This window comes from Xenopus tropicalis, chromosome 4, assembly GCF_000004195.4.
Source record: "Xenopus tropicalis strain Nigerian chromosome 4, UCB_Xtro_10.0, whole genome shotgun sequence".
NCBI classification, from domain to species: domain Eukaryota; kingdom Metazoa; phylum Chordata; class Amphibia; order Anura; family Pipidae; genus Xenopus; species Xenopus tropicalis.
In genome coordinates this window covers 128,107,678-128,118,038 of record NC_030680.2, presented here as the reverse complement: position 1 = coordinate 128,118,038, position 10,361 = coordinate 128,107,678, and the positions used below count along the sequence as shown (strand labels likewise).

Sequence of the window (10,361 nt, the reverse complement as noted above, 5' to 3'; positions counted from 1 at the left end):
CCCAGAAGTGGGCGGAGCTGTGAACAACCAATCAGATTTTACCTATTGACTTTCAATGGGGAAATCCAACAACAACCAATCCGATTTTACCTATACACTTCATTTGTTTAAATTTAAACTGATGCCATTCTTTAAATATTAATACTAAGGTCCCCAAACTTTGCAGAGCTAGTCACCAGGTAACTGTGGTTCAGAGTTAGAAAAAGTGGGTGGAGCCACCAACAGCCAATCAGATTTTAACTTTGATTTTCAATGGGGAAATGTTAACCTGCTGCCATTCTCACAGTATTAACACCAGGGTTACTAGGGGACTGCATTTTTAGGCTTTAAACAGTCAGTCACTGGCTGACTACATATTCAAGGTTAGAAAAAGTTGGCGGAGCCACCAACAGCCAATCCATTTCCACCCATTAAACTTCATTGGTTTATATTTAAACTCAAGGTTAGAAAAAGTGGGCACACCCACCAATCACAATTTACCTATTGACTTTTATTGGTTTAAATTTTAACTGCTGCCGTTCTTTAACTATTAATCCTAGGGTCCCTAAAGTTTGCAGAGTTAGTCACTGGGTAACTGCACTTCCAGGTTAGAAAAAGGGGGTGGAGCCACCAACCGCCAATCAGATGTCACTCGTTGACTTTCAGTGGGGAAATTTAAATTGCTGCCATTCAGACACTATTAAAACCAGGGCCCCCAAACTTTGCACAGTGGTTTTTACTATATAACTGTGGGTCCAAGGTTAGAGAAAGTGGGCGGAGCCAACAACAGAGCAGATTTTATTCAGTGACTCCACGTTTTTCAACCCAACATGAAGTTTGTTCTCAAACTTCCCTTTCTAGTTTTATATTATTTCTTTACCTGCAGCTCAATACTAATTGCTTATCACTAATGGGATGCTATGGGTTACTGCCTAGAAACAAATATGCCCATCATTCACAAATGAGACCCAATAAGTGTAGTTCATATTCATGAATGTGACTGTATTGCAGTGTATATAAATATGGATGTGTTTTGTTTTGTACATGAAGGTGATACCGTTTAAGAGTCCCATAACGGGTATGAATGTGGCTGCACGGGGTCTGTGTGCTTGAATGTGCGTATTTATGAGTGCAGGAAAGTGAGCGCAGGAGTTAGATTTATTGCAACTAACAGAGGAGGGTTAAATATAGGGATAAGGGGCAAGTGTTGGATTAGTTGGGTTTAGGTCATTAGACTACAGGTGCATCAGATATAAAGATTTATCCCTGTTTGTTTTTGCAGCGGCAACTAAGAAAAGATTCCATGTAACTAAACCCCCCGAGCAAACTGCTGTGAATACCAGTCACTTGGAAGAGGGCAGTGCAATCAGTACAGGAATTAAATACAATTATAAGATGTTTATTATTGCACTAGCTGTGTTGGTAATACTTTCATTGCCAGGAGCAGCTGTATGGTAAGTCCTTTCTCTTCATCCGACATATTATATATCTAAATATATATTTATGTACATTTACCCAGAGCCATAAAGCTCACAGGATTCTTAATTCTTTGCCTTGTGCTAAGTGCTGGTGATGATTATTACTAAGTGCTGGACTTGTGATCACTTTTACTTATTTAACTGAGCTGGGAGTCATTTCTGTGCTGTTATAAAATGGGGGATCTATTGGGCTTATTTATCAGTGTTTGAGTTTGTGAACAAGAGAGTGTTTTTTTAATTCTACACTCGCATTTTACAAAATTTAGATTTCTTGATCATTTATCAATAAGGAAAACTTGCTCAATTAAAACTATTGACTTCTATATAGTCTCGCAAGCTATTAAATACCGAAATTTTACATTTGTTTTTGGGGTTTTTTTACACTTCATAAATATCAGACATTCAAGTTTTTGAACCATAGTTTGAAAGGGCAAAAAATATATAGTTTAACAGATTCTTTATATCATTGGGGAGGGATTCAATGTGTGAACCTTATCATCTCAACAAACTGTTCCCTTCCCATTTGCAGGTTTCTGTATTACAGACTGAAGAAGAAGTATGGAATCAATGATGTAGAAAAGGCAACAGAGGAACCACAGGCTAAGCCTTCTATATCTGGAATCACTACATGGCTCAGGCTTCTTTTTGGCAAACTGAGGGAAAAGAAGCCAATTTATGATGAAGAGAAGGCCATAGAGAAATCTCAGCCTAAGCCAACTACATCTAAAACTACTTTGAGGTTTGTATTCCTCCTAACATGATCATTTTCTTTCTCTTAAGGGAAAGGCACACCCATATTTGTTTATTAATATTTATTTCTGCTCTTTCATCAGGAGTAAAGGCAAGAAGAAGAAGAAGACAAAGACGAAGAAGAAAAAGGCTCCTGTTAATAAATCTGTGGAGGAGGCAACTGTAACGCCTCTCACAAACCAATGTACAGAGGAGCCAGTGCAATCTGATCAAAGCCCACAAGCACCTGATCAGATTACACACTCAATGCCTAAAGAGTAAGTTTGTTATGACTAAAGTTATGTGTTTGCTTTATGAATTAAGAACTTATTGCACCACGGCGTTATCTGCAAACTGCTTAACATAATCATTTCTTTTGTTTAGAAATGTTGGTGTCACCAATGTGATAGAACAACAACATACGGTACCACGTGGAGAGTTATCACAGGAACACACTGTGGAAAGTGCGAAAGAAATTTGCTCTAAAGTTAGATATAAGAGGTAAGAGTGTTAATCTTGAACTTCAAAGCCCAAATCATGGGATAATTTTCTGCCACTGTGGCAATGTTTCTATTTACCAGTTTTAAATATATCTATTATTATTTCTATTGTGGAATATTTTGCATATCTTATAATTTCATTTGTTTTTCCAGGGTAATAGTCTTGACGTGGACAGAAGAGATCATAGATGATGAGGATGATGAAGTATCAACTCATCAAACTAAAGAATGCCAGAAAGAGATTTCTGTGGCTCTTAAACCTGACATGTGAGTTGATCTAAATCTGCACTGTTTAGACCATGTCATTTATCATAACTATATATATATATATTTCTGTAGGTGATGCAGAAAATAAAGTCAACTTTAGTAGTGCAGCTATTACATTTAAAATAATCTTTTTTTACATATAAAGTTATGACCCACCCAAGACAAAACAAACATAATATTCTAATTTTTTTGTTTTAGGAGGCAGGCATCGGAACCACAGAAGGAACAACCCTCAACTACTTCTACTACAAAGCCTAAAACCATTCCAGATGGTTTAAAGTGAGTTTGCTAAACTGAAGCTAATCTTTTCTTTTTTGCTTTTTTCAAAAAAAATGTTTACTACATTAAGGCATACTTTTAATAAGGCTAAACAGCGTCTAAATGATAAGTATTGGAGTAATTGCAGTTTTCAAACTCTCATCTCTCATTATGAGACTAAAGTGGTGATTTGTTATGTAACTCATCAGTACCTTTAAACTTTTTGTTTTGCTTCAGGGCAAGTAAGAAGCAAACTGTGACCCAAGAAGCAACAGATGTAAAACATAAAGCTGAGAATCTAACTAAAGACAACCTGCCTGTTTTCCCTAAACACCAGGGTCTTCCTAAGCCTAGTTGGTAAGTATAAACTGTTTAGCGCCGGTTTCTATATCATTTTGTATTTGGCAATTGTCATGTTTTGCCCATTTACTCCATTTACATCTCTTTGATCTGCCATGACATGCATACATTGGCACAACATACACCAAACAGCTGACAGAGCAATTTCTTTAGAAGATTAAAATTAAATCAAACAAGTTTTTAAAAGAATAAAATGGATGCTCATCCAACTCGTAGCTCCATTCTTGTATTTGTGCATCACGCTGGGTTGTTAATATTTTAACTTGGGAAAACACTTCAAGGCCTAAACTAATTACCTTACTCGGTTACATGATTTCCCCACATGGTTTTTTCATTGATTTTAGCATTTTTTAATGGCCTATCAGCAAAAAAAGTGACAGTTAGTGGTAACAGGAATTTTTATGTAGCCAAAATAATTATGGCTACATATACAAGTGCTTGGTTCCTTTTCAGCTTCTTTAACATTACTATTTTGTTTTTAGGACTTCTCAGATGTTGAAGAATATGATGGTAAGACATTTGGGAACAGAAAAGGACGTAGATCCAGAGATTCTATGGAAAAGCGTTTTGAGAGGCACTGGAAAAAGGACTGGGCCGGAAATCAACGAAAAGCTATCTGCGATTCCTAAACCGAGCTTGTGAGTTCTATTCACCAATAGTAAATGAAATCTAAAAGAAATATGGCTACACACGCAGGAGAGTAACATGGTGATTTGTTACATTCATTTTTAACATCTTACTGTTTTGTTTCAGGGAAAAGCAGATGCTAAATAAGCAGTTGAAAGAACATTTCCAGAAACATCCAGATCTTGGATCAAAGTGCGCCATTCTCACTGGCGTAGGCACTTCTGACGAGCTGCTTTTAAACCCGGAAGTGATACCTATTCTACCTAACCCTACACTGTGAGTTTCTAAAACTTCTGAGCTTAAAATGTGACATTTATTTAGTGATACTTGTTACACATAAATTACATAGAGATGGGAATATTTAGGTTTTTTGTTTAAATAAATGGATATGTTTTACATAACTTGGATGTTCTGGGTGGGACTGAAGCTAAAACTAGAATGATACTTATGGGGTTAATACTATCCATCCAATTCTGATGGAAGAGACCAAAGATCTTGCATGTTAGCTCAGACTCTGACTTCGCTGTCTCGGCTTCTGATGGATTGAAACTTTTTCTGCAAAGACACCTTTGGGCAATGCATCTGATTCACTGAATGCTGTCATTTTAGCTTTTAAAATGTGGTACAAACAATTCAATAATCCTTTCAAATATTATTATTTCAGAACCCGAACTTATAAACCACCAAAAGAAAAGTCATTTGTAACGAGGGAAAAGCTTCGACCGATTATAGAGTAAGTTGCTAAACTGACACTAACCTTTCTGATTTCTTTTTGCACATTACAAACAAAAAACTCCCAAACTGTCTTCCTGACACAAGAATATCATCAAATACTATTAGTTTCTGAATTATAAGCAGTATTGAAATAACTGCAGCTGTCTAAGCAATCTCTCATTGTTATTATTATTGCATTATTAATCAAACTGTTTCGTTACAGCGAGATGCAGGCCAGAAGTCTTCGGCAAATGACGGAGAAGGCAAACAAGTTTTTTTAAGGTGGAAACAATGAAATTGTGTGTGGGACAGAAGCTGAAACTAAAGTTCTAGGTGTTAAAAATGTTTTTACTTTATGAATTTTAGGAGCCAACCTGCTAAGTCAGAGAAGGATGAGCCCCAAGAAGATAGACAGAACCGAATAGAGCGAAGTCCTTCCCTAACATTTCATGAAATTATCGAGTGAGTTTTATAAACTGAACATAAGCTTTGGTTCTGTGCACATAGGGAGCTTTATTTGCAGCAACAGTCACAGTAACTACCCACCTTTATATCTGATTATCTGAATGGCCAGTCATTGACTGACTGAGAATGTGAACATACTGTATATTATCTGGGCACAGTCTGATATCCTATTAATCATTCTCACTCATTGGCTAAAAACAAGAATTCCTGGTATTGGTACAGATATTATGTACTTAAAGGAACAGTAACACCAAAATAATGATAGTGTTTAAAGGTGATTAAAATATCATTTACTGCTGCCCTGCACTGCTAAAACTGGTGTGTTTGCTTCAGAAACACTACTATAGTTTATATATATAAGCTGCTGTATAGCCAAGGAGGAGAATGGAGAAAAGGCAAAGGTTACATAGCAGATAATGGGTAAGCTTTGTAGAATACAATGGTATTTTACAGAGCTTATCTGTCATCTATATGTAACCTGTGCCCATTTAGCCCTATTTCTATTTGAATAAAAACCTTTACCTGCATGGCAACAGTACATTATATTTTAATTACTTTTCATTTGTTTCAATTACATTTTCATTTGTTGGTGTTACTGTTCCTTTAAGATTTTTGACGCTTTATGGTAGAGCTATACTATGTACCAAAGTGCATGTTCTAAGTAACAATTCCCACATACCTACATAATGTAGGGAGCCGTACAACAGAGTTACATATAAAGCTTTTACATCCCCAAAACATAGAGACTGACTATCAGAATGGTATAAGTCTTGCTGCCTACCTTGCTAGCAGCTTATAATCCTATAGAGATTTACAGGTCACAAGGCCACCATTTAACCCTTTGGGCACTCGCCACAGTTGTGTCTACATGAACTGCACATTGATTCCAACTGATTAAAATATAAGCCAGAGCTAAACAATTGATGGTGCCTGACACTCAGACCCTTGGCTATAGTTACACAGTCACTTTGGGTTAAAAAAAAATTCCATCTAGTCAACCCTTCCAAATGACCCCCAATGCATAAATAGACTGATATCTATACAAAACTAGAAATACACTATCATATATAAACTATATATACTGATGTTTATACTAAATATATACTGTACACCTAGTAGATATTATAATATAATAATAATGTATAATAATATAATAATGTTATTGGGTTATCAGTAATGTGGGTTCTCAATAATATAAATAATGATAATTACTGCACCTTTAAAGGTATGACCTTTCATTAGCCAATAGAAAAATGGAATTTATCAGCTTATAGCTACATAGTTGGGCAGTGCTTTTTTTAGGTTTGTTTTCAGTATTTTTACCATTTTTTTGTTTGTTTCAGTACTTTTAACAAACAAGAAAGGAAGGAATGAATATTGACATTATTTGGATATTTTACATTATTTGGAGCTGCAACTACAATGAAACAGGTTAGTATCATGGCACCAATGGCCCAATGCAGCCCTTACCTGGCCAATTCTCAGTTAAATAACAGTCAGACAGTGTATCATTTTGGCCCAGCCATGAGCAATAAGCAGGGAACTCGGTCTGGAGCGGCTGAGTTGCCAGTTAATGCCAATTCCTGTACGGCCAGCTTTAGCAACACCTTTTATAAAACTGTCGGAAGTGCCATTGCTAGGCATCAATTCAGAAACATATGGAAGCCTATTAGTTCCAAAGACTCGCTGTTTGGAAGAAAAACCCATAAATGATAACGAGGCAAATGAGTAACTTTGCGCCATGTTGGCCGGTGCATAGAGCATTCGTAGGTGGGGAATACGAGCTGCAGTTTTGTGTTGGCCCTAATTAGCGCAATAATAGAAAAACAGCTTTTATTTTGAAAACTTTTCAGCATTCATCTGAGCAGCTTCTTCATTTTAGCTAAAAACATTTATGGAGTAAAATGAAGAAGCTGCTTGAATGACAGCTGACATTTTTAAAAGACTGATTAGAAAGTCCAGTTGCTTTAACTGGAAAACCTGGATGAATGATAAAATTTTGTAATTTATAATCCCTTACTGAAATTCTTTTATAAAACATATCTTCATTCATCTTAATTTAATATTATTATTGTTCTAGGTATCCTCAGAATGGCTAACGCTAACAAGACAACGTTCTGTTGATCTGAATCCGTTATCTGAGGAACTGTTTGTACAGAAGCTGATACATGGCCAATAATTAGAAGGACTGCCAACAAGTTCTAATAAAAATAATAAAAAAAGAGGCCAATATACAAGTTATACATAGGGGAAGGGATATGGGTGGATTGATGGCCTGGCAGTTATTGGAAATAGGAGAGAGGGCTGGATCCAAGATGTGGGCCCATGGGTCTCTAGTTACGCCCCTGCTCAGCAAAGCAACTGGCAGCAGAGAAGTTGATGGAGTCCTAATGTAGACCTGGGGCCATAAATATACCTTGGAGGTCCACATTTTAACCAGAGGCCTGAAGATGGACAGTCCTGCAGATGAACATTATGGACTATTGATGTAAAGATGGTGCAGAACTTTGGATCCGATGCACCATGGACTGACCAACATAAGCAGATTAAACACATTTTATGTAATTTTTTATAAATCAATAAAACTTTTAAAGAAAGATAATCTTTTTGTAAGGTGTCATTTTTAAAAACAACACAATTTTATTACTTTTATTGAAAAATATGCTGGGCAGAATTATTCAGCTTAATAAGTACAAAAACCCATTTTAAGCTAATGGCACATGGGGTGTTTATCCAATGGTGTATTTTAGCTGGTGGGAAACACTGCTGTAATCTGCGGTTGATTAGGGCTAGGGAAAGGGTGAGTTGAGTAAGTAGATTGGTGGTTTCTTGTAGTAACGGTGATACATCATTCTAGAATGAATAGAGCACTAAGCAAGAGACCATATGTGGAGAAATGTCCCTTCAGCTTTGTTACATCTCTAGCAATTTGCAGAGACCTATAGTAACATGTAATGGAATATACTGGGTGTTTTATACCATCTGCATAATATTTTCCTCTAATTTTCTGTGTGGTTGGTGCATTTGGAGTAGTAAAAGTATAAGTTTGCTGCCTGAAGCCACTGGGGCATCATAAATGGTATATGCAGGTCTTGTTTCTGCTTCATGATGTGATTTGGTTTTTCGGCGGTGGGATGTTTAATATGACCTTGTGTTTGTTTGATAAGTCCTTTCATTTTCCTGCTGTTCGGTAGCAGAGAAGTTTAAAGGCAGTTTGCTGTTGTGGGCCCTCTTTCAGGTATAAGAGTAGATGGTGATGTATTTAAAAATATTTATATAAGTCCTGTTTGGGTAAGATGTAGTAAAGCTGGAGATCTCCAAATGCTTTTAGAATGTTAGGGTTGAATAGTTGCACCATAGTTTTCAGGTTAATAGTTTCTCAGTTTTTGGTAAGGCCAGGAGTCCTTGTTGAACACTGATCGGTGTTTGCTTTGCGGGGAAATTGTGGCTATGCTTTATATTTGGTTCAAAATGTACAGTGCTGTATAGTAGTATGATATAGTGTTGGAGGTGTTGGTTAATTGGACCACATCACCTGCTGTAATGTGAGCAGATGAATCACATCCTTTTCTCTGTGTAGCCAGTATTTTTGGGTTGAGGGAAGGTTCCACATCTCCAACCCACCTTTCATGTGCTTTGCTGTAGCAATTTACATTTAATCCTGGGTTTTCCCTCCCCAGGTGAATGTATTAAGGATTCTTTGAGCAAGGTTGAGGAAGGATTTGAGTATAGTAACTAGAAGTGTTCTAAATAGGTAAAGTAACTTTGGTAATGACATCATTTTAGATCTACTTACTTCACTGTATGTTATATCAGTAACTCTCTCTTGGGCCAGTTCTAAGGCCTGTAATTTTGTATAAAGAGAAAAAGTTGCAGCCTTAGGAATTCGCTTGTGGTCAATGCTTTGGGGGGATTGTTATGGTTGAGCCAGCACAGCAGGGGTTAGCCTGCAGAGCTGTGCACCTAGTCAGTGGCTAGTATGTTTTTTAAGTTGCCCATGACATATCTCATGGACAGTTCTAAGGTACCCTGCATCCCAGAGTGCAAACTGAGCGGTGGATCTTATCAGTTGTTGTGTACTGATTAACCATCATACAGCCCAGCTGCACGGACACAGTCCTGAAATTTCATTTTGGTTCCCAGGGCTTTGTTCTACCCCACAGCTAACTCCCTAAAACCCCCTTCTACAGAGCCTGGTACAACTATGTTTGTAGGAGGGTATAAAACCCTCCCAATCTTTTGTGCTCTATTCTAAATATGTTCTGTTCAGAATCCACGTGCCGTGCCAATAAACTTTGATTCTACCCCCAGAGATCTGTCTTTTGAAATTCCACAACAGGATGAAATTCCTAAAATTTTTGGTCTGTAGTTTGTTCTCATCACTCTTGGTAATAGAGCTATGAGTTCTATTATACAGAATGTTTGGGACATTAACTGTTTGTTTGTACCAGTAACAAGAATATCATTGTAAGCTCTTTTGGGCAGGGCCCTCTTCACCTCGGTTATTGATTGCTTTATATGTTACTCTGTATGTCCAATGTATGTAACCCACTTATTGTACAGCGCTGCGGAATATGTTGGCGCTTTATAAATAAATGTTAATAATAATAATAATTAGAATTCCTTTGATGATCTTATCCTGATAATCTAGTAACTTTTAACCACATACTGTCATTTCTTCCTTGAAACCCAAGGCCGTCCCTTGACTTTGTAAAAATAATTTACCATCACATTGTCTTTTCCTCTGCATTTTGTTACAGTTGAATTACACACTCATTTACAATGCCCCACGCAGTTTGCAAAGTCCAAAAAATAGGCTGTGATGGGACTGTTTGGGCAGGAAGGGGAGGCAAGTAGGTGTCCTCGCCTCCTGCTGCTAAGGAGACACAGTCTGAGTCCGGACTCTGTACTTACCGCCTGCATGGGCCTGGGCTGCATCTACTGATGCTGCTTTTTGCATGGTGCGCCAGGTTTCAATCCATAT

At 37.2% G+C, this 10,361-nt stretch overlaps 1 protein-coding gene across 1 annotated transcript; it reads left to right on the top strand.

Annotated features, from left to right (window-relative positions):
- Positions 1-1,257: 1,257 nt before the first annotated feature.
- On the top strand, positions 1,258-9,871 carry LOC116410460. The gene is made up of 11 exons (XM_031901135.1): positions 1,258-1,433; positions 1,987-2,196; positions 2,291-2,464; positions 2,571-2,687; positions 2,840-2,953; positions 3,152-3,568; positions 4,054-4,474; positions 4,863-5,183; positions 5,279-5,374; positions 6,721-6,808; positions 7,458-9,871. The coding sequence occupies exons 1-6, from the start codon at positions 1,375-1,377 to the stop codon at positions 3,234-3,236; spliced, it is 759 nt and encodes a 252-aa protein (XP_031756995.1). The 5' UTR covers positions 1,258-1,374; the 3' UTR covers positions 3,237-3,568; positions 4,054-4,474; positions 4,863-5,183; positions 5,279-5,374; positions 6,721-6,808; positions 7,458-9,871.
- The last annotated feature ends 490 nt before the right edge of the window (positions 9,872-10,361 follow it).

Coding starts and splice junctions, on each gene's coding strand:
- LOC116410460 (XM_031901135.1), top strand. CDS start 1,375: ATGTTTATTATTGCACTAGCTGTGTTGGTAATACTTTCATTGCCAGGA. Junction 1,434..1,986: donor TTGCCAGGAGCAGCTGTATG/GTAAGTCCTTTC, acceptor TCCCATTTGCAG/GTTTCTGTATTACAGACTGA. Junction 2,688..2,839: donor TCTAAAGTTAGATATAAGAG/GTAAGAGTGTTA, acceptor TTGTTTTTCCAG/GGTAATAGTCTTGACGTGGA.